This window comes from Dermacentor variabilis, chromosome 2 (genome assembly GCF_050947875.1).
Source record: "Dermacentor variabilis isolate Ectoservices chromosome 2, ASM5094787v1, whole genome shotgun sequence".
Taxonomy (NCBI): domain Eukaryota; kingdom Metazoa; phylum Arthropoda; class Arachnida; order Ixodida; family Ixodidae; genus Dermacentor; species Dermacentor variabilis.
The window spans coordinates 131999539-132022842 of NC_134569.1; the positions used below are offsets into that span (position 1 = coordinate 131999539).

General features: G+C 49.9%; 2 protein-coding genes across 7 annotated transcripts in view; one reads left to right on the forward strand and one right to left on the reverse strand.

The window, feature by feature from the left end:
* Actbeta (inhibin subunit beta) overlaps positions 1-9065 on the forward strand; it is a 210623-nt gene extending 201558 nt beyond the window's left edge. Inside the window, exons 2-3 of the mRNA XM_075681994.1 lie at positions 4590-4972; positions 7063-9065. Of these exons, the coding sequence (XP_075538109.1) occupies positions 4590-4972; positions 7063-7494 (815 nt within the window). The 3' untranslated portion in view covers positions 7495-9065. The remainder of the gene's footprint in view (positions 1-4589; positions 4973-7062) is intronic.
* LOC142572699 (uncharacterized) overlaps positions 1-23304 on the reverse strand; it is a 231350-nt gene that overhangs the window by 131104 nt on the left and 76942 nt on the right. The gene's annotated exons all lie outside the window — the stretch shown is intronic.

Below are 23304 nucleotides of genomic sequence, written 5' to 3' on the forward strand. Positions count from 1 at the left end.
TTCGCAAACTTTCTTCTTGACATCTCTGATTTCACCGTCTTGTCGGTTAGTGGTATTTTCAAACTCATCAAACTTTTGTGCCATATGTATACTGTACGGCCTGTTCCATGCTTTCAACTGTATCCTTTAGCGCAGGCAAGCTATGTAACTCTCGGCTGATAGATGAAAGAACGCTTTTGATTTCACCCTCAAACTTTCATCACAGCTATTTCGACATGCAGGTCGCAATATGCAGGTCACATGCATGCGACGGCGTGGCCGTTCCTGCAGGTCCGGAACGGCCACGCCTCCTTTGCGGATTGATTTCTTTCTTTGTCTGTGTAATAATTTTCATTTTATTTTACGCTTACGACACATCGGAGCACGGGAAGGTTGGGGGAGTGGAGAAGGTCCCTGGGGCCCGAGAACCCCCCCCCCCCGTAGTCAGCACCCATGCATGTGCGGCATAGTGAGGAGCGTGGGTTGTGGGGAACCAGGTCACGAGGGCATCTATTTCCTGTGGGCGACTGAGCGATACAGGTCGGATAACATTGACCTATTCGAAAAACGCTTTCGTCGTCATTGCTGAATCATGCAACCCACGCGCGTCCACCCGCCAGATATCGATATATCTGCGGGAAAGGCATCTCTCACGAGCGACGCCACGGGCACGAAGAGCAAGCCCTGACAAGTACACATGTGCAATAGAACACCAAACAGCAAAAAACAAAAGAATGGCGAGTCCCATTCTAAGCCCAAGTCTCCCTTGTTTCTTCGTGTAATGTCCTTTTATTATCACTGGAATAGCCAGAAGTCCCGAACGTGAAGTTTGTGGGCGCGAAGGGGACGATTACGCGCATTCTTTGTAAATGTTCTTGGTTTGGTGCGCGAAAGACAGGCGCTCTGCGTCGCGATCGGCAAACACAATCGTCTTCTTAAGGCTCGCTCCACTATAGGCCTACCCAACACCGATTTCGGTCTGCCGACTGTCGGCAGACGGAAATCGTTGTCGGGTAGGCCTAGTGTGAGTGAACCTTTACGGAAAATAGAATTCATGCGCCTTGGTCGCAGCCGACGTCAGCCGGAGTTAAGCACTGGTGTGTCTATGTGTATCGGGGCTGTATGGGACTAATCGTCGCAAGGTATCTTCAGCGAATTTGCGCGTACAAATTTCTTTCAGATCTCCTCTTTCCTCCTGGTCTTTTTCTGCTATTTCCCTCCTCCCCTCCCTCAATGCAGAGTAGCCAATCGGAGAGGTACTAATTCTATTAATCTATCTATCTATCTATCTATCTATCTATCTATCTATCTATCTATCTATCTATCTATCTATCTATCTATCTATCTATCTATCTATCTATCTATCTATCTATCTATCTATCTATCTATCTATCTATCTATCTATCTATCTATCTATCCCTACCTCTTTGTCTCTCCTTTTTATTAGTCTTCGTCAAAGCTAGCCGTCTGCATCTTTGCAGACGTAGGGCTCCATCGATGCGCGGTGGTCTAGGGTCTGTGTTCATTACATCGCCCTCGTCTGGTGTCCAGTCGCAGCCTTAGCTTCTGCTATTCTGCTGCTATACCGTTGGCGTTCTGGGAACGTCTGATTTTCGTCAGTGATGGCGATTACAGAACTGAGACTGCAACATTAAGCGGTAACTTGTATACGCGGGAAGCAACTCGATGAGCCTAAACATTTCGCAACTCCTGCGATATTTCAGTCAACTAAAAAAGAAGGAAAATGAATGCATAGATAGAAGAAGACTACGGGAAAATGGGCAGGCGGGGAAGCGAGAGCCCTACTTTCTGTGAAAGTCATTTTGCCGAACGGAAACACGTTTGTCAGCAAGACCTTGAGATCGCCGGAGCACAATGCGTTTCAAAAAGGAGCTTCTTCGGAGGCCTATACTTGGCCGCGCCTGTATTTCGAGCGAGAGATACGGCGACTTGAAAGCAGGACCTGTCGTACGGGGCGTAAGTATTCGCGATGTACGGTAAAGGTCGGATTTTTTTGGCGCTCATGGAACATCGGTGCGTTGAAAGGGAAGGAGGAATGAATCCGAGGGATATGTTTTCAATATCGCCGGCGTAGAGTATATAAGTACTAAGAAAAGGAAGGAAGCGGGGAAAGGGAACAGCGTTGCGTCAGGACAGGCCCAAGAGCAAAGAAAGTAATGAAGGGAAGAAAAGAATGAAAGGGGCAAAGAAGACGAGAAGAGGCAAAAATAGACGAGCCGCTCGCTTCGCCGAGTCTGAGACGGCGGCAAAGCCGACAGAACGCGGCCGAAAACGGGAGCAAGCGGAGAAAAACGGGGACTCGCGAGTCAGACAAATGGACACCACGCGTCGGCATATCGGTCGCCGTTTCTCGCTCGGTCCTCTCGTTGTTGTTGTGCTTCTTCTTGCTACTTTCTCCGCGAAAATGTTTAGTCCATTAGGAGATTGAATGCACTGGCTGGCGGGCTGTAAGAATCTTTCTCGTATTTATTCGGACCTTTTTTTTTTTTTAGTTCTTCAAGAGACGGGCCCGCGCTCTTGGCGCTGTTTTGAGGCCGCATATAACGAGACGCTAGGATGCCCGTCGCTCGTCTGTGAATGCAAAGCGGCGCGCCGCGGGAGAAGAGGGAAAGGGTGTTGGCCCCGGGCAGGCCAACGTTGGCCGACGCGCGCTCGGCCGAGCCACGGTCATTGTTGAGGCCGAAAGGCCGCACCTGTCTGCCTGCAGTCGGTTACTGCAGTCGGTTACTGAGGGACGCGACTTGGGCGTTTTAGGGCCGATTTAAGCTCGAGCCGCCCATCACCGCAAGCCGCACCGCACGCTTACGGTCGCGCGAAAAATTGCACGTATCCAGCACTTGTGCACAAATTACCATTTACACTGTGTGCACAGTGTATACCTTACACATTGTAAACCGAAATTTGTGCACAAGTGTTTGATACGTGCAATCTTTCGCGCGACCGCACGCGTGCGGTGCGGCTTGCGGCGATGGGCGGCTCGAGCTTAAATCGGCCCTAAGGCGCTCGATGTTGCGGCCTGGTAGCCGCAGACGGCGGCCGCCGTTTCTATCCGTCCGAGGAAGGGGAACGCAGCGGGAGGAGGCGGACTTCGAAGTAACTATGCGTGGCGTTCGGCGACCGAACTATACTTCATCGGCAGGAGGTGCACTCTGCGCATAAGCTGCGCGCAAGCGGACACTAGAAGCGGACACGCAAGCGGACACACGTGACGCAAAACGAAAGTAACAGCTAGACAGCCAAAGCGCAACTCGGTATAACTGGTATCCACTGAACGTGATGTAGTGTAGCGTGGTACGAGGCGAAGGTAACACATCGCCTCGTGTCATCACGCCTATCGCGCTACAGTCTACAGCAGGTCCAGTGAATATCAACCAACCCAGTTCCCCGTTCTTCTAAGAAGCTGTGTACAGAATATGAAGACAGATAAGTCCGTCCGGTGCATCAGATAGGATAATTAAGACAGCGCCTATTTACCGTACCTAGCTGTTACTAAATAACAGAAAAACGATTAACTGTGAAAGTATCTGCATGTCGTGAACTCGACTGGTCACCGCTGCGACAGCCTCGTTGAAGCAGCACGCATCTATAGATTCCCGGTCAGCGAGCGTAACTGGGGGACCTCTTTCTTTGCGAATAAGCGGTGTAGCACCGTGTCTGAAACAAGTGGCGTGGAACGGCTCAAGCCAGGAGACCAGCGTGTTCACGTGGTTGGCCTAAATGGTGTACGCATCGTCGTCGTTTGGGAATCGCGCCTTTCAGCGAGCGCGGCTATGTTGAGACGCTGGCAAACACTTCCTACATAAAAATTCGGAGGGAAATGTTTTGTCTGACAACCTTTTTGCGTACACGAAAGTACATTACGTCCTCTCATTCATATTCCTCCTGAAAGCGATCCTTTCCAGTGCTGTTGTGTACACCTAAAAAGCTTCAAGACTTGCTTTTTATTTTACGCTGCGTTTATTTCCGACTGTTCCTTTGTTTCTCTTGAATTCTTTTTATTTACCTTAAAGGCCCTTTGCGGGCGTTACATAAAAGAGGGGGGAGGGGGGTCGAAGTGCAATCAGGCAAAACAGCAAATAATATTCGAAACTTACGAGAAGAGCAGAGTACCAAGAAGGTCGTTACAAACTAGTATACGAGCAGACAAAATGTATAAATCACTCATAGTCGATGATGAGCACTTCAAACAAGAAAGCATTTGGCAACATAAGTAGCGCACGGACAGGTACGAGGCGGTTACCTGGTGGGTACAAGTGGAACTCGCCAAAAATGAGACAAAAAAAGGAACTAAAGAAAAGTTATAACGAGGAACAATTTCACAGATAGAACGTGGCCTCTAAATACGGAATTATGTGTTGTTCCTTTGTGGCACACGTGTCGTGCGATTGTCGGCTATGCGTTCATATATGTAGAGCATGCGAATCGGCGACCCTGATAGTAAACCTTTAGTTGGAAGTCAGCGCTTGTGTCCGTTCTTCCTTCGTCCGTCTCGTGCGCTTTACATAGAGTCGCTTTAGTGTGTATTGTCAAGTTGCCCGTTCTTGTTGTAGAGTGACCTTGCGAGAGCGAGCTCTTCTGGTGCGACGCAGGGCTGACGGTGAACGGCCACGTGCTACTGGACTTCCACCAGAACCCCGACCGGCCCACGCACCGGCTTCGCGTGGTGTCGGCCTCGCTGTGGCTCTACGTGCGCAGCCGCGGCTCCTCTTCGGCCGGCAACCGGACGGCCACCCTGTACGTGTTCCGGGTGGCCGAGTCCAACAGCAGCAGCGCCCCGCTCAGCGGAGGCATGGACCTGCTGGCCGCGGTCGAGGTGGACGCCAGCGCCGCCTCACACGGCTGGAGGCGCGTGGACCTGCGCGCGGCCGTCCAGCACTGGTTCGCCCCCGCGGCGGGCCACCACGGACACGACGCGCGCAAGAAGCTCACGCTGCTCGTCGACTGCGTGGGCTGCGGACCAGCTGGCATACAGGTGAGCGAACGGAGGTTGGCGTCACCATGAGCGAACGGGCCTCGACGATTCTCCCCGTGGACTCCAGCCGAGCGAAACGCGCGCGGAGCCGCACCCCGACCGAAGCCGTCGCAACGCCTTCACAAAGTTCCGTCACGCTATTACTGCGATGACTGGTTTCTTGAGAGACGCCTCTCCGTGCCACTTATTTAGGGTGTGTGCGTCGAAAGTGCTTAATTACGAAATAATAGTTCAGCGATCACCAATGTTTCGGACGCGTTTTGACTGCGTCGGTCGAGGGGTAGTGTTTCTCTTCACGTGGTGTAGAGATTGGGGTCCACAGTGGGTTCCATCAATACAGGCGGGGAGTGGGGAAACCCTAGGCAGACAATCTGCAAAGCTGGCGCTTCCACTGTGAGGACACCAAGGCACGATCTCCATCGACCGATATCGTGAGCACTGCCACCGTAGAGCGACGCGCAGTCCAGCACGATGGCACACCCTGACCACTGGTTCGTCCAGCAAGAATACGGTCCCTGTTCAGTCGCACGTAACTAGGTTTTTGATGTCGCAGACGCTATACCGGAACAAACTTTATAGCTCACAATTGACGAAGGAGCGAGTTATGCTGCGGTGCTACAAATTTCTGCAACCATGTGACTGCCTCGATGACGCAATCCGTATAGAAACGCGCAACGAGAGCTTATCTTGGATCAGATTTGTGAGCTAGCTCACAGAGTCGCTGATCTGGAAATCTCAGGTGGCGCAAATGTAGTGGTCCGTCTCTCTCTCTCTCTCTGTCCTCTTTAGCGTGCGCTATGTATAGCACCTGGCAGGATGGCTTCCGGAAGGGATATTCTACTACAACGGATCACGTCCATGTCATCAGTCATGTAGTTGAGAAATCTGCGGAGTACAATCAATATCTCTGTGTGGCTGTCATAAATTATGAAAGGGCATTTGATTCAGTAAAGATACCAGAAGTCATAGAGGCATTGTGTAATCAAGGAGTACAGATGTCATACGGGAATATCTTGGAAAACATCTACAAAGATTCCACACCTACCTTGGTTCGGAACGAGTAGAAAGTTACCTATCAACAAAGGGTTCAGGAAACGAGACACAATCTCTCTAATGCTATACAGTGCATGCTTAGAAGTATTCAAGCTATTGCACTAGGGAGGCTTAGGAGTGAGTATCAACGGCGAATATCTCAACAACCTTCGGTTTGCAGGTGATATCGTCCTGTTCAGAAACACCAGGGATGAATTGCATCAAATGATTGAGGACCTTACCCGAGAAAGTTTAAGAGTGGGTTGAATATTATTGTGCAGCCGGCAGAGGTAATGTTCAATAGCCTGGCAAGGGACCAAGAATTCATGACCACCAGTCAGCCTCTATAGAGTCTACGCAGGAGTACGTTTATATAATAGGCCAATTACTTAGAGGGGACTCTGACCATGAGAAGGAAATTTGTAGAAGAATAAAAATGGGCTCTAGTGCATACGGCAGGCATTATCAAATCCTGACTGGGAAATTAACCATAGCCGTTGACAACAGTGGTGTACAATCAATGCCTTCTATCGGTGCTAACATATGGGGCAGAAACTCGGAGGTTAACAAAGAAGCTCGAGAGCAAGTTAAGAACAGCGCAAAGAGTGATGGAACGGAAAATGTTAGGCGTAACGTTAAGGGACAGGAAGAGAGCGGTGTGGATCCGCGAGCAAACTGGTATAGCCAATATTCTAGTTGATATTATGAGAAAAAAAATGAAGCCGGGGCACTACTGGAGTTACATAATGGGTGCCACAAAAGGAGAAGCGCGGTCGAGGACGGGATAAAATTAAGTGGGATGATGAAATTATGAAGTTTTCAGATGCTATCTGGGAGCAGCTAGCGCAAGACAGGGGTAATATGAATATCGCTGGGAGACCTTGTAGAAACCACGTGGCCTTCGTCCTGCAGTATATATAAAGATCGGATGATGATGATGATGATGATGATGATGATGATGATGATGATGATGATGATGTATATGAATTGAAGTAGCGGCTGTGGTGCCGCACCACGCGCGCGGACCCCTGAAACGACGCTGTGGCCGCCTTTCGCAGGTGGCGCAGTTCGAGCGGAGGCAGCGGCGGCGCCCCTTCCTGGCCGTGGCCACCGAGGCATTGGTGTCGCGGCGGCGCGGCCGGCGGTTCACCATCACGTGCGGCGAAGGGGTGACGCAGTGCTGCAAGCAGTCGCTGTACGTGAGCTTCGAGGACCTCGGCTGGGACGATTGGATCATCGCCCCCAAGGGCTACTTCGCCAACTACTGCATGGGCGAGTGCGCGGGCCGGCCCCGGACGCCCGACATGTTCCGCTACTTCCACGCACACGTGCTCGAGGAGTACCGGCTGCGCAACCCGTACGCCTCCGTGTCGCCCTGCTGCGCGCCCACCAAGCTGTCGCCCATGTCGCTCATCTACTTCGACCGAGACCACAACATCATCAAGTCGGACCTGCCCAAGATGATTGTCGACGAGTGCGGCTGCACGTAGCGCTCGCCTGCGTAGGACTCCAAGAAATTCTTTCACGTCTCCTCCCCCCCTCCTTCCCCCATCAACCTCGGTGTGGACGGCTCGCTCCCCCCGAACCCTTGTGTCCCGGATTCTGTGATACGCTGCGGATGTCGCCTCCTCCTCGCCCTCCTTCCTCTGCAGGAGAAGGCGGAGAGGTGCGCTCGCTACGGTGCGTTCTTCTAGTCAGTCGTCTCCGCCGCCAGGTTGCGCTCTCCTCCCACCCACTTCAAGTGCGCCGCCGGAACACGCAATACGTTGTCCTCGGTGCGGTGCTCGCATACCTGTGCTCTCGACGTGGAGTGGCTACCGTCGCGTCCGGGCGGACGATGCCGCCGTCTCCCGCTGAGTGCCGACGACTCGGCGGCGAGACAGTTCGCCGCGCCGTCGCGGTGGTGGTTGTTGTCCGTATTGTGAGTGAGTGTTGTGAGGCGCGCAGGCTCGTCGCCGTGCGGCTCGCTGTGTGTGTTCGGGGCCCTCCCGCCTGGTCCCCCAAAGGTTGTGCTCGCGACGAGGTCCAGACGGGCCGCATTACGTGACCCCGCGTGCGTATTTGCGCGGGTTGCTGCCCAAAACATGTTTTAGAGGACTGTTACGTATGTTCGCGTTGTTGTTGTTGTTCTTTTTTTCTCTCTCTCTCTCTCTCTTGCTCTCAGTCTTCTTTTTTGACCAATTGCTCGCAAATGTTGGAACACGAAGGACCAATATCAAAACGGGTTTCTGCTGCTTTCGGAGGTTATTTGAGTCGACGTAAACGGCGCGTCAGACCTGTAAGGGTCAGTTATTCCAGTAGCTAATCACTCTTCATGACGCGCCGCTAGCGCATCACTATTCCTCCCTAAGCTATCACTTTCGGGCACCAGCCCTCATTCCTAGAGTTTGCGCCCTTGCAGGATACATGATAACTTATTTTGCATGATTTTTTCCGCCAGAGCTCCGTAATTGTCCGCCTGCTTTTGTTTAGAACTCGGCGAAGTGCGATATCCGGCACACGGTCACTTTCTCCATAACATTATGTGAAATAGTGTTACAGCGCTCTGCGAAGCCGCACCTAATAACGATCTCTTCTAGCCGATGCAACTGAGACTGCCTCTCTCATTTCCATCGTTAACAACGCGTATTGGTTTGGTCCCGCGTGCGCCCAACAACTTGCAGTAGCAATGGTGAACGAATCTCGTCGTCCTATATGTATACCGAGGTTGCTGCGCCGCGTTGTTATACGCGCAAGTTCATTCATTGCCGACCGCTGCTCGAACACGTTATCCCCGCGGGTCGACGACGAGTTGATCGCAATGCACCGCGGAGGAGGACGTACACGCTATGTAGGCACCCATGTCGATACTGCTCCCTCAACCTGTGCGCACTACTATTATTGTATGTCTCCTCGCCCTGTACATAGCCTGTTTCTATCATGCGCAAGCAGTATAAGCGGCGTTTCACCACCGCTGCCGATCTGCGAGGGGATGACTTTGTCAGCGAAAGGAGCGTCACAAGGCTTATAACGATAGCATCTGATTGAGTGCGTGCTTTCTTCTTCTTCTTCTACTTCTTCTCTTTCTTCTTCTTCTTCTTCGTCTTCTTCTTCTCTCTTTATTTTGACCGCGGAATAACATTTGAATTGGCGAGTGTTGCCGGTGTGGGCAAGCAAAATCACGGTTACGAAAACAAGCGCCGTGTGCACGTATCTATGTCATGTATCTGTGTCCTTGCTAAAGACTGTAGAGTTCCTTTACGATGCGCCATACCAACAACCCCAAATGCCCAACCTGGAGTCGCAATGCCTCCAACTTCCAGGCTCAGCGCGATCAAAGCGCGAACCCGATGACCGACCCTGCAACGCTTGCGAACCCACCCACTTTGTCCGTGAGAGCTGTCGGTCCAATCCAGTGACGTGCGTCACACCTCGAGAGATCAAATAGCCCGTGGTACCTATGCGTGTCGTTATGAGTGGCCGTGCTGCAGACTCTTCAGCACAGACGCACTGTGCGACGTGCCTTTCGCTAGCACAGCCTTCATCCCTCGCAGAGTTCGGTCTGTTCGTTGCCATCCATGTTTCGCCTCTCGCTGATAGCGCACTGCGTAGAGCAGGGTTACTCTCTCCGGATGCGGAACATGCAACGGAGGTTGTCCTCGAGCGATTAATTTATACCGGTGAAAGTTTGTCGGTTAAGTGTTCAAAGTAATGGTCTGTAGGGAAGGTCTCGTGGGCTGCTCGCTGCGGTGCGCAGCTCGTTTCCGTTCTTTAATGCCGTGTGCCTGAAATTTATATTGAGGGTGAAAACAACTGCCATATCGTAGTTAATGAGTTGAGTGACGGAGGGAGGACACTACTACGAGAAAAGAAGGTGGTAGCCTATTTAATTATTCTGCGAATTCAAGGTGTCATTTTGTTGCCCGTCAGGCGCGAGTAAATACTGGAGCAGTGCTCGCGGACATCGCAGCCAGAAAGAAGTCGGACACCAACCAGAAAAAAAAAAAAAAAAATCCGCACACACACACAAAAAAAAAAAGAACTAAGAGCTATTTTTTGTATGTCTCAAGAACCTCCCAGCATGGAGGACACAACGATTATATGATCAAGTGGAGATTAATAGCGAAAAGCAAACAACAGTCGGCAGCTGTTGATCAGCCAAACATGGTCTTAATTCTCGGGAAAGAAGTGAGCTCGATAAAATTACGCTTTCGAGGCTGACAATGCGTGGCTTAAAAAGAAATATTCACCTTTAGCAGCAGCGTACAGAAGGGCCAGCGGTGGCTCTTCGTGTGCAATTAAAGCGCGCGATGGCGCTGCTGAGAGCATGTGCACAGACCTAGTGATCCTTGGAAAAGCTCACCAGAACTCGCGCACTTGAGATTCCTCTTGTGTAACGCGCGGTATTCGTAGGTGAAGCTGTCGTCAGGGGGCACGTTTTACACCGGTGAGTGATTCTGACTGATAGCTATCGTCGAACGCCTCTCGTTCAACCATACCACGACAAGGAGCGTTCGCACGAGAACAAAAAAGATGGCCTTTTCGTCTACGCCTTTCAATTCGCCAAGGATTCTGACGCTGCGGATGTTTTAATGCAAGCGACAATTTGTCTTAGGCGATGATAGGAATAAGGGTTGTGGTAATGAGCTGTAAATAAATTATTATTTTTTATTTTTTTAATATATGCTGTAAATGGTTGTGCATAATGTCCAAGTCGGCCCGCAAGCTAGGTTATGTCTTTCATCGTTATTTACGTTTCACCTCACAGCACCTTATTACTTGCGCTCGAAATAAGCTCCTTCTCCATTTTCTTTTCCTTCTTTTTTTTTCTTTTCTTCATCTATGTCCACCAAGGTGCCGTGGTACTTTACTACTGTTATTCATAAAAGCACCACCTCTTCGCAACTTACATATAATGTTGAGCTTTTTAGTCGCCCTTGGAAACATGCGTACCTGATGTTGCGAAGCTTCCTTTCTTTTTCTTTCTTTTATTTTTTTTTTTAGCGTTACGCCATGCATAGCGCCACTGTTTCATGATTCGCCATAGTTTCACCAGTCCACTATCCGCATTTAAAAACGCGACGCACCACACACGTGATACTGAGAGAGAGAGGAGAGATACAGAATGCGCGGCTGTCAAAGAGACGCGCGTCCGGTTTGCTACGCTGCGCAGGGAAAGGGTGGTCGAAGGATGGAAAGAAAGAAGAGACAAGAGTGAGAACGCCACTACGTCCAGTAGTGCACGTCGATGCCGCAGCTCGCCACCGAGATCTGTAGGCTTCGTAAACCGGACCGATTCGCGTGTCGTTTTTCTCATCATCATCATGGGCCTATTTTATGGGCACTGCAGGACGAAGGCCTCTCCCTGATAACTCCAATTGCCCCTGTCCTGCGCCAACCGATTCTAACTAGCACCCGCAAATTTCCTAATTTAGTCGCATCACCTAGTCTTCTGCCGTCCTCTACTGCGCTTCCATTCTCCTGGTACCCATTCTGTTACCCTAATGGTCCAACGGTTATGTAATCTGCGCATTACATGACCTGCGCAGCGCCATTTTTTATGCGAAGCATATTACTAGAGCTCAACCCAGCTCCTCAGGCGCGGCGGTGTCGCCTTCAAGGCTGACCACGTGACACCGTGACGTCACGACAGAGGAGAAACGGGGCTCCAACTCGCGCCGTCGCTCGCGGCGTCGCGGCGGTATATAAGCAGCTGCGCTTGTTTCTAGGTGGCTTTGGCTCAACTCTTGCAAGATGGGCTGGGTGGGAATCGAACTAGGGTCTCCGGAGTGTGAGACGGAGACCGTTGTTGCTACCACTGAGCCACGAGTACGATGCTTCAAAGCGGTACAAAAGCGCCTCTAGTGAATGCGGTGTTGCCTTAGAAACGAGCTGTTTCTAAGGCTCAGGCGTGCGTCGCTTGCTCAGGCGCACATTTCGTTGCCGCGCCGAACGCTGCGTTGCTCGACGCTCACCGCGTCCAATGCGGGGCGCGTAGTCGCTGCGCCGTAGCCCATTGTCTTACACCCCTTGGCGGGTCGACGGGAACGCTGTCGCGTTCCACTCTTGAAGGCGAAGCAGAGTAACGCATGAGTTGTTTCTTCGTCTAGCCGAACCAAATATAGCCAAGCAACAGCAGTTCACCAGGCTAAACAGTGGTTCAACAACTAAAATAAAGGCTAGTATGCTTCGCATCCTGGGCTTAACCTTAGCTAAGCCACAGCCATTTTTCTCTTACTGTCTATTAGAATATCGTCTATACCCGTTTGCTCTCTGATCCAAACTGCTATCTTTCTTTCTCGTAAAGTTATGCCTAGTATTATTCGTTCCATCGCTCTCTGTGCGGTCCTTAACTTGTTCTCAAGCTTTTTGTCAGTCTCCAAGTCTGCGCCATATGTCAGCACCGGTAAAATGCACTGATTGTATACTTTCCTTTTCAATGATAACAGTAAGCACCCAGTCAGGAGCTCACGATGTCTGCCGTATGCGATCCAACCCATTTTTATTCTATGAATTTCCTTCTCATAATCAGGGTTCCCTGTGAATTATTGACCTAGGTAAACATACTCATTCACCGACTGTGGAGGCTGACTTGCGATCTTGAACTTTTGTTCCCTTGCCCGGTTATTTATCATGATCTTTGTCTTCTGCATATTAATCTCCAACCCCACTCTCACACTCTCCCTGTAAAGGTCCTCAATCATTTGTTGTAACTCGTCCGCAGTGTTGTGAATAGAACAATATTATCGGCAAACCGAAGGTTGCTGAGGTATTCACCGTCGATCCGTACTCCTAAACCTTCCCAGTTTAATAACATGAATACTTCTTCCAAGCACGCAGTGAATAGCATTGAAAAGATTGTCTCTCCTTGTCTGACTTCTTTCTTTATAGATATCTTCCTACTTTTCTTGTGTAGAATTAAGGCGGCTGTGGAATCTCTGTAGATATTTTCCAGCGTATTTACGTAAGCGATCTGTACTCCTTGATTACGCAATGCCTCTATGACTGCTGGTACCTCTACTGAATTAAATGCTTTTTTCGTAATCTATGAAAGCCATATAGAGAGGCTTATTGCACTCTGCGGATTTCTCGATAACCTGATAAATGACATGGATGTGATACAGTGTAGAGTATTCCTTCCTGACGACAGCCTATTCCCTTGGTTAACTTAAGTTATGTGTTGCGCGTATTTTATTGGAAATTACCTTGGTGAATATTTTAAATAATACTGGCCGTCAGCTAATGGGCCAATAATTTTTCAATTCTTTACCGTCTCCCATTTTGTGGATTAGTATGTTTGCGTTCTTTCAGTTCTCTGCGACCCTTGAAGTCGATAGACACTTCATATAGAGAGCCGCCAGTTTTCCTAGAATTATGTCTCCTCCATCTTTGATTAAATCAACTGTTATTCCATCCTCTCCTGCCGCTTTCCCCCTTTTCATGCCTTGCAAGGCCCTTCTGACCTCATCTCTAGTTATAGAAGATGTTTCTGTATAATGCTCATTGCTGTTCATTATTGTTTTCAATAGAGTACTCCTGAATCCTCTGGGTACTGTACAGGTCGGTGTAGAATTCTTCCGCTGCTTTTATTATACCTTCGAGATTGCTCATGATAATACGCTGCTTCTCTTTCAGTGCATACATCCTGGTTTGTCCTACACCAAGTTTCCTTCTCACTGATTTCAGTCTGCGTCCATTTTTACGGCTTCTTCACTCTTTCTCACGTTATAAATTCTAATATCACTTACTTTCGCATTGTTGATCAGTTTTGACAGTTCCGCGAATTGTATCTTATCTTTTGAGTTGGACACTTTCATATTTTTGTCGTTTTTTATTAAGTCCTTTGTTACTTGGGAGAGCTTGCCTACTTGTTGCCTTGGTGCCTTGCCTCCTACTTCGATTTGCTGTCTCTGAAGCCAGCCTCGTTACAATTTCATTCATTACTTCTATGCCATAATGATAATCTCTCTGTTCTAAGGCTGCATGTTGGTTCTCGTCATATGGCCACTTCGCACGGGGAAACTGCATGAGTTCCGTCCGGATGTAAACGACCACCAAGCTGTGCTCCTCGCACGTTGAAGAGTTGACACAGTCGTAGTCAGATACCAGACAGAATATCTGATGCTTCTATCATTCCATTGGCACATCGATAAACTTTTGACTTTCTTTTTCTTTCCCCGAAATGGTGACGATGTTGAAACATTACTTATAAGGTTGTCGACGACAGAAGTGGAAATTACGAGGAGCGCGTCCCATAGATAATTGCCCCACACAACGTACAAGAGCAGGTGATGTGACACAAACCTTTCAGCCATTTTGTAGGCGTAATTTCGTTCTTTCATAGGGACCGGCCGCAATTCTGAACATATTTCTACCGAACGACAAGCTCTGCACGGCTATGCTCAAGATGTAACTGTTTTTGTGAAAGTGAAAGCCTCCCAACAAAGTCGAGTACCGCCCGCCTCCTTCTTTTTCGAGGATGCACAAGCAGATAAATGACACATTTATCTCCTGTGTTAGCGTCGATGACGCCTCGCCCAGGGAACAAAAACGTATATCCCACAATCGTTTGCACCTATTATTCGCACTCTCACGCTCATTAATACCACAAAAGGAAACGAAAAGAGCGAGCCGGGGAGAGGCAGAGTGCGAGAGAGTGAGACAGTAGACGCGAGACAGCGACCTAAAGAAAAAAAAAAAAGAAAACTACGGCGATAACAAAACATGCGTGCCCGGTCCTTTTGAAATATACGTACCTCGCGGTCTCGTCTTGTCGACGAGGCGAGTGACCGCTGTGGCCGAGGACCTCATCCTGCTGCGCCGCCTGCTTTCTTCTTCTCTTCCTAGAGTTTTTTTTTTTTTTTCTCGTTCGAAGCGCGTCTTATGAGGAGCGAAGAGAATAGAGTTTGTTTTGACGGACAGTCCGAGCTTTTCGGTGCCCGCCGGTCGCGGCATTGGAGGCCACGCGTAAGAGGACAGGAGTAATGCGGAGAAGAGAAACCTCCGGACCCCCATAGCTGCGACAGTTGTCATCCAATCGCGCATCCTCGGGACACAGGGACAAACCGACTTCGCGCCTGCATCCCGACTATGCGAATTTCAGTCTATGCTTCTTTTTCCTCGCGCGTCTCGCCGCATGACCGCGAGATTCCCCTCCTTTATCTCTCTCCACAATATATATCTCTCTCTTTTCTAGGCTTCCGATCCTGGCCTTCTTTCAATTTTTGTTGTTCTTTTTGTTGCTTATTTCATCCTTTCTGTCCCGTTTTTTTTTTTTTTTTCCTGCATCTTTCGGCACACTGCCAGTCCGAGACGCTGTAGCCTGAGGAGACAAAGTGGATTGCGCGCGTTCGTCGTCTCACGGGTGAAAGACGTCGGTTTGCACTATACACGGCGATTTGCATTGTGTACGCAAGACGCAGACTGACGCTGCCGCACTTCCCTCGCGCTCCTAAATTAAACCGAAAATGCGAAACGGCCGAGTCTGAGCAGCGAGGAGTGAGAGCTATGTAGGGAAGCTGTTAGCGCTTACACGCGCGTATACTTCGCTTCTCGCGATTTGATTTGAATGAGCTGCGTGTTTTCTTTTTTTTTCTCTCTCTCTCTCTCCTCTTCTCGCGCAATACGCAAGCTGATGTCCTTTTTTTTATATATAGCCTTCTCTCGTCTACCAGATTCTCTTATTTTGTCATCGTTACTCGTCGCTGCTGCCGCCGTCGCGTGGTGATCCGAGTGAAGAAACCATTTTTCTTCCAGGGCATTCTTGCGTCTGTGAGCGCGCCACTGAGCGAACAAGATATGAATAATGTACTCTGGCCGACGGCAAAAAAAAAAAAATCTTTAAAAGCTAGAGAGAAATAAAAGGACCCCCCTCGAGCGCGTCGCGAGCGAGATACGCTTGAGTTGCACCACGGTCGTCGACAACTATCACACGCCGAGTCGGGGCGGCCTCTTGCATGCGCCGAAAGAAAATGCGGACGACTATTATCGTTTCGAGTGCGCCGTCTTTAATCTCCTTTCTTTAGTCAAGCAGAATTCAAGCAATTCTCCGCTGAGTTTACGTTGTAGCCAGTTTGTGTGCTCTTGCTGAAGCCTGACGCGCTTTCCGGAGGTGCCGACGATACTCGCTTTGAGCTTGTCGTTGCGCTGAGGCGCAAGTTAGCGCATGCTACACAGCCTGCGCAAATAAAAAGGAGAGAGCGTTTCGGAAGCTGCGGAGCAGACGTCCGCTAGCAGACGGCATGCTAGCACCCGGAAGTTGGCTCGCTAACACGGCCCGAGAACTCTCCGTTGCAATGCGGAGTGCGCGTTCCGCGATCTGGTGACGCGCGACACTTTCTGGTAGACTGTGCAACCCGCGAAGCACGACTTCAATTCCTCGCCCGCGCTTTCTTTTTCTTTTTTTTTTTTTTTTTGCACCAGAGGTACTTCACGAGTGATTCCTCGGGGCAGCAGCCACAGAGTAGCGAGACGTGGAGCGCCGCAGCTACTTTTGCACAGACCCTGGGTTCGGTGACCGAGTGCTGTTCTAGCGGGTTCACTGCGCACTATACCGGCGCTGGTTGCAGGAGAGATGAGGCCAGGACGTGCGTCTAGCACTTCTGCGCTCGCTTCTTGCGCCCATGCGTGCTTACAAACCACGCACACATGCACACGAGATCACGCGTGCATGTGACGCGGACCGCTTCTTGCTCCTCGTAGCGAAGCAAGCAGCGTGTTGCCCCGTACTTCCGGCATAAATTCCAACACTTTACTGCACCAGTTTGAGGCAGTCCGCGTACAAGTACAATTTTGTATTGATTAGTTCGGGGCAGTGCTCAGAACGCTGCGCCCATGCATCAACCGTTCGCGACTAGCTGGCCTTCTGACCATCTCGATTACCCCGCACACGGGCTGTGGCCTACCATGAACGGTTCGTGTGCGTTCGCGCGGCTTCGAAAATTATTCCCGCGGCTGGCTCCCAATAATTCCGATATGCCGCGTGATTTTCGCAAGACGGAATGGAGAACAAAATCGAAGGAAGGAGAACAAAATCGGCTGAAGCGTTTTCCGGCACTGCGGGTAAGCGTCAAATGCTGCTAGTAATCTTCAGATAGAGAGAGACAGAAGTGTAAAGAGATATGTAGAAAGACTGGAAGCTTTACCCTGCAAACTGGGAGAGGATAACGAGATAGAAAGACAAAAGCACAAACGTCGTAAAGCCCGGGGTACAAAATTCGGCGGCATTAGGCAGCGCTCTCAAAGGATGTCCTCCTGCGCTGTAGGAGCAAATTATAGCACGCTTATGCGCATCGGCTTCGACAATGTCGAGTCGCTGCGGGGAGAAAACGTTGCGTGTTTGTTCTTTTTTGTTGCTTTTTCATCCCCTCGTCTACTCATCACTGTACAAGAGCCATATTTGCCGCTCGGACCTTCAACTTCCCACTTTGCAAGGGCTAGCAGAAACAAAAATTCTTAAGGACGTCGCGTCGAGCAGCTCTCGCGTTGGTCATCTCCGCCGGTGATTCTCCGATCGAGGAGTTAAGAGACCCTCTATTCGCGTCCGCGGGCCAACGACGCCTCGAGCAGGCGGCGAACTTCGCGCGCGAGCCCTCTCGCCAGTTCGCGGGCAGGCACCGGCCATGGTCTCGAAACCTTTGGCGCGCTGCGGCGGACACTGGCCGGGCACGGGCGACATGCACAAAGGAAGAAGGATTGTTTCCGGTGCACGGCCGATAGAACCAACACTTTCGGGCCGATCTGGGCGCCTTCTGCTTACGCTGCTCCTTTGCACTGCGGTACCCTCCGTCCCAACTTCCCCCCCCCATCCCCCTTGCCCACGCTGCTCTCACAACCCAGGGTTTTCTCTACTCCATCTCCTCTCTGTCCTTCCCTCCCTCATCACATGATTTGCTCTTACTATCACCCACCCGCGCCCCTCTCTGCCTTACACGTTCGGCGACAAGAGAAATAGTGGTGCTAAACAAACGCGATAACAAATTCGCTGTGAGAATAAATAAAATAAGAATCAAGGGTACGTAAAAAAAAGAGCTTGGCAAAAAAAAACGAAAAAGAGATTCAGATCAATCGCCAAGCGCACTCGTATGTCCTTCCGGCATACGGTCGATCACCGACAAAAAATAAAGGGCGGGGGGACGACGAAAAAGATAACACCTCTTCAATAGAGCAAAGAGAGGCGCGCTGTTGAGGGTTCGAAGCGACGTACGCTAACTTTAGCCAGAGCGTCCTTTGTCAAATCGTCGAGCCAATGGCGCTCTCGGAGAGTTCAATTTGTGCTTCTTTTGACTCGCTCGACGTGGCTATGACCGACCAGTGCGCCAGTAAATAGCAGTAAGAAGAAAAATTGTAAAGAGAAAAACGAGAGTGAACGAGCTCACGACCTCTAGTATGACGCAACTCGCACCGCTCGCTTTTGGTTATTGCTGTGACGTCTTTTGTGACGTCATCTTTTTTTCTCGTCCCCTCCTCCGCCTCGTGCAACTAACATAGGACTCCGCACTACGTGCGCGACCAGTCAGTGCACAAGACTCTCGTAATCGTTGGCGCGTCTTCGTTTCCTCAGTCCATCTTCACCCAGCGCACATCTCGACGTCCCTAAATTCTACCACTTAATTTTCCCGCGCGATTTGATCCGCCCCGGAGCGCGGCCTTTCCAGTCAAACAGGAGCGTACGAAGGAGAAGCCGCCGCCGTTTGTGCACTCGGCCGACACTCAGACAAGCGGCACAGTCGGAGAGAAAAAAAAATATAGATCAACACGAAATACTAACAAGCAGAACCGAGACGGTTTCCGGCGGCACTGGTCCGATCGTCGCGACGGCCTCGCGCGCATACGCGTTCTCCGTGTGCCTTTTCCGTGCCGCGCTGTGATGCGGCCGCCGTCGCGTAAGGGAAAACAAAAAGAAAACGGCGGGAACTTTCCTCTTCCAGCCCTCTCTCCATCTTGCCTTCGTTCTCGGCGCCTCCGCTTTCTCCCTCCAGAGGCGGGCGGCCCGTCGAATCGTTGTCGCGGCGCCGGCGCCGTGACAAACGTCCCCGCGACGCCGCCGAGTTCCCCAGATCGCGAGACGGTAGCGCCTGGCCGCTCGGTTGGCTCCGGAGTCGCCCGCGCGGATGCGGCTTTCTCGCGTTCCAGCAGCGAAAGGGTTGTCAGCACTTGGGGACATCCGCTACGGGGGCTGAGGAGAGGCCGCGACAGCTTCTGCCGGCGCCCGTGCGAAGAGCTGTCGTATTGCGTCGAGAGAGCGCCAAGGTGTGCAGAGATTAATGGATGTGGGCAACGGAGCGCGTGCGCTGTAGGGATAGGAAGATGCGCCCAGAACTAGCTCTCCTGGGCGTAAGAAGGGTTTAAAATAAAAAAAGGGGGGGGGGGGGGGAGAGAGGACGATCAATAAAGGAAGGCAGATGGAATAATAGAAGACGCAGCGGAATGACGACAACTTCTGTCATTGTTTCTTTCTCTCTTTTCTTGCCTTTAAGGCATCGTCTGTTAATTTATTTATTTGTTCAGCGCTTATGCGAGAGCGTTATGTAGCGGCGGGAAAAAGGGGAAGGAGGTACAAACGGCGAGTGCAAAGAAAACCAAATGTAAGATTTTGTAGGGTATAAAACGCTTTCTCACGTGCTTGCGGCAGTGGTGGGTCAAAATTCCCCAAACTATAAAATGCATTTGTAGTGAGTGTTGCGGGGAACGAACATCGTGTTTTTTTTTTTCGTACTTAACTTGAGTTTGGAGGTTTCATTCTTTTTTTTTTCTTTATTAATGTCTCCAGATATAAAGTGGGGGCTTTCTAATCTCGAACTTAACAAACGCATACTCTTCCTTGCTCGTTTCACGCGAAAGCGGATGACTGAAAAACATACGTTTAGCATCCTGCACCAGCTCACTACTGCAGGTTGCATTTCTCTTTCTATGCCGCTAAGTTTGGAGCACTTTACCCCCAAAGGGGTGAAATCGGAAGACTCCTTCGGCCTGTGTTTCTAAACCGTGAGAACTCGGGGGCACCGGAACAACTCAGGAAAAAAAAAAATCATTTCGCAACAAAAAAAAATTAAAATACTGACAGATTTAAAAAAAAATTGGGCTGCTGAGCACGAGCTCGCGGAATAGAATCCCGGCCACGGCGGCCGCATTCCGGTGGGAGCGAAATGCGAAAACACCCGTATACTTAGATTTAGGTGCACGTTAAAGAACCCCAGGAGGTCGAAATTTTCGGAGTCCCCCACTCCGGCGTGCCTCATAATCAGAAAGTGGTTTTGGCACGTAAAACCCCATAATTTAATTTTTTTTTAACAATTCATATAGGACCGGCAGACAAGCGCAGATTCGGATATGAAAATGGCTGCAAGAGTTGATCACTCGCGAGAAACTAGTTTCTCTTTGCGGGTCCAACTATGCGTGAAGAACGAAAGCACGTCTTCAGAGCTCTATAGGCGATCTTTTTTTTAATCAACAGCGCTTCAAGTGGAGCCATCTCGCTGTCTTGAGGCGCGAAATCGTGGCTCACCGCGCAAGCCAACGTAAACGTAAACGCGGAGCGGAAATAGCTGATGTTGCGGCCATGATTCTTTCTCGGTCTAATTTCACTCATTCCAACGACCTCGCGGAAATGTTTGAGTAGCTTTCTTCTTAGTTCTGGCTTTGCCGTAATTTACACGACCGACGTGGACAGAAGAGCAAAGTAATAATCGCGCGAGTTCTGGCTTTGCCATATTTTACGCCACGGACGTGCACAAAAAGCAAAGTAATAATCACGCGAGCAGCTCTTTTTCTTTCTTCCCCCTGCGGCGCTACTACTTTCTACTCATTAAAGACGCTCGCGTTCGCACTGCAAATGCCTCTGCACCTTTCTCGACGGACGCTTCATTGACAGTTAATAGAGTCAAATAGATAGGCGCCAGAGAATGTTCTACAACATGGCAGGCGGAGCTGGCAGACGCGCGTGTGCGTTTTTCGGGGCTCGAATACGTGCGCCAAACTGCGGTCACTTTCACTGGAAGTATAGTTCTTCCGAGTCCATCTAGTGCGTGGCGAATCTCTACCAGCCAAATGACAGCGGGCGACAAACGAACTAAACGAGTTGGTCGTGTAACTATTCCTAAGAAGCATTTGCTTAGACCGCAATCTAGCGTTCCTGATTAGCCAAACTTCATTTGCGAGGTAGGAGCTCGTGTATGGCACATTTAACGCTCGAACTTTCTTCACAACACAGTAGCCTGTCCGTGCGAGAAAATTGAACGTGAACGTGCGTCGGTGCAGTGTTTGGGCTGCGCGCGCATCGGTTCCCGCGGAACGCTCAATACGTGCTGGCTGTGCCCCCAGCAAAAGCTCGAATGCGAACCTGCGGCAGCGAGGAACACACCGGCACTGGTATGCTATGACACTCCGAAAACACGAGAGGCTCTAGAAGCCAGTCGGAGAGCATCGCCACGTGACCCAATGCTTCAAGCCACAAGGACCAGCTTATATATAGGGGTGCGCTAAGTTGCTTTCTTGTTTTTATAATATGTTGTTACATACATCTTTATTTATTTATTTATAGTCATCTTTATTTTGTATTCGGGTGGGTGGGACAGACGCGTTCGCAGCTCACATTGGTCGTTGACTGAAGGAAATTTACAAGCGCGCACGTTCGGAACAAACTTTAGCGAACTCATAAGAACAGCGGTGTGACCAAATGACATCAACATTTCTCAAAAATAAACGCAAGGAACAAAAATATATAGAGAGTAAGCCTCCTGCTCTTCCTTCTTCCCGTCCATTCTCCTAGTCCAGCCTTACTATAATTATATTTTGGCAACTCAGAAAAGAAGATAGGGGCGTCTGTATAACACCATTCCTGCGCAGCCATGAATACCAGCAGATATTATTTTTGTAAATTGCATTTTCAAGTTTCTGATGCGGTGACAAAAGAGCAACACGGCTTTGACGCGAATGCGTTTTTTGCAAAGAGCTTTTGCGAAAGGTTAAGCGGGCTTTTAAACCAGCACTGTGTATTTAAGCGACGAACGCGCATGAAAACAAGTAGTCAGTGCAGATGAAGACGCAATATTTGGAACCCTACGGTATAATATGTGCGTTGAAAGAAAGGGTTTCTTTCTGTTGACCTTTGCTAACCTCGCCTTTCTTTTTCCTTCAAATGTCGCTTCACCACAACATGGACCACGTTGCGGTGCAGTATCTTTGCAAAAAAGGCAGAATACGGTTGTCGCTCGTCAGCATATGCGTACTGCCATTTTCGAAATGCCGGTAACCACAGCTGTGGCACAGTAGCCATAACGTTCAGTTGAGCCAGAGATCGCGGGTTCGACTCCCTACAACTGCGGCCAAATTTAAATGGAGGCTAAAAGAAAAGTGCTCGTGTAGGGTGTGTTTTGGCTACTCGTTAAAACAGCCCCAGGTGGTCAAATAATCCAGAGCCCCCACCACAGCGTTCCTAATAGGCGGCGTGTTGTTTAGAAATGTTAAGCCCTATCAATAGAATCCAGATGTCGATGCAGCGAAGACGCAAATAGGATGGACAAATGGATGGATACTATGAGCGTTCCCTTCGAAACAGCGTGGTGGCGGATGACACCAAGTTATCTATATTTACCATTCTCCTGCGGTTATCATCGGTCACTAAGACTGGTGCTTCGTGTTGACAGACGATCGAACCCGGTACAAATCTGTTACTCTAAAATTTACTCTTAATGTTCTCAGCTTGCGCGCCACAGGTACTCCAGCCACGCTTTAGTATTCTTCGCCGCATGTTCATTAACATTTTTAATATTGTCTGCTAAGCCGGAGGCGATGTAACTGCGTCCTCATTGATCGCTTTACGAATACCGCGACATACTGACTAAATATTACTCCTAGTTACTGCGCTATTTCCGAACGCCACGAACGTACAGTTGTCAGTTGCAAATTTACTAAAACCCCGTGTCCTCGGACATCCCGATCTCCCTTCGAACAGTAGCGCGGAGTCTTTCGAATTATCGTACAGGATTTCACTTTTGTTTTGGTTATTCGTCGTTTTATGTGGTATTTCCATCGCTGTTGGCGCCATCTTGTGGCCAGTGCTATCACTGACATCTGCGTCTCAGATGTGCTTAGGCGACCGGTCATTCTCGGTCTGTCGCGAAGGCGACACATTGAACGCTGACTGGGCACCCGAGGCACTTCTCGTGCACCTGTTAGCTGATGTGCCCGCCGTGATTCAAGTACGCGGAACCCGGCATAGAAAGATCATCGGCTGCTACGAAGGCACAACGACCACCTTATATACAGGGTTGCGCTAAATTGCTTTCTTGTTTTTATAATCCAATATTATTTCGCCTTTT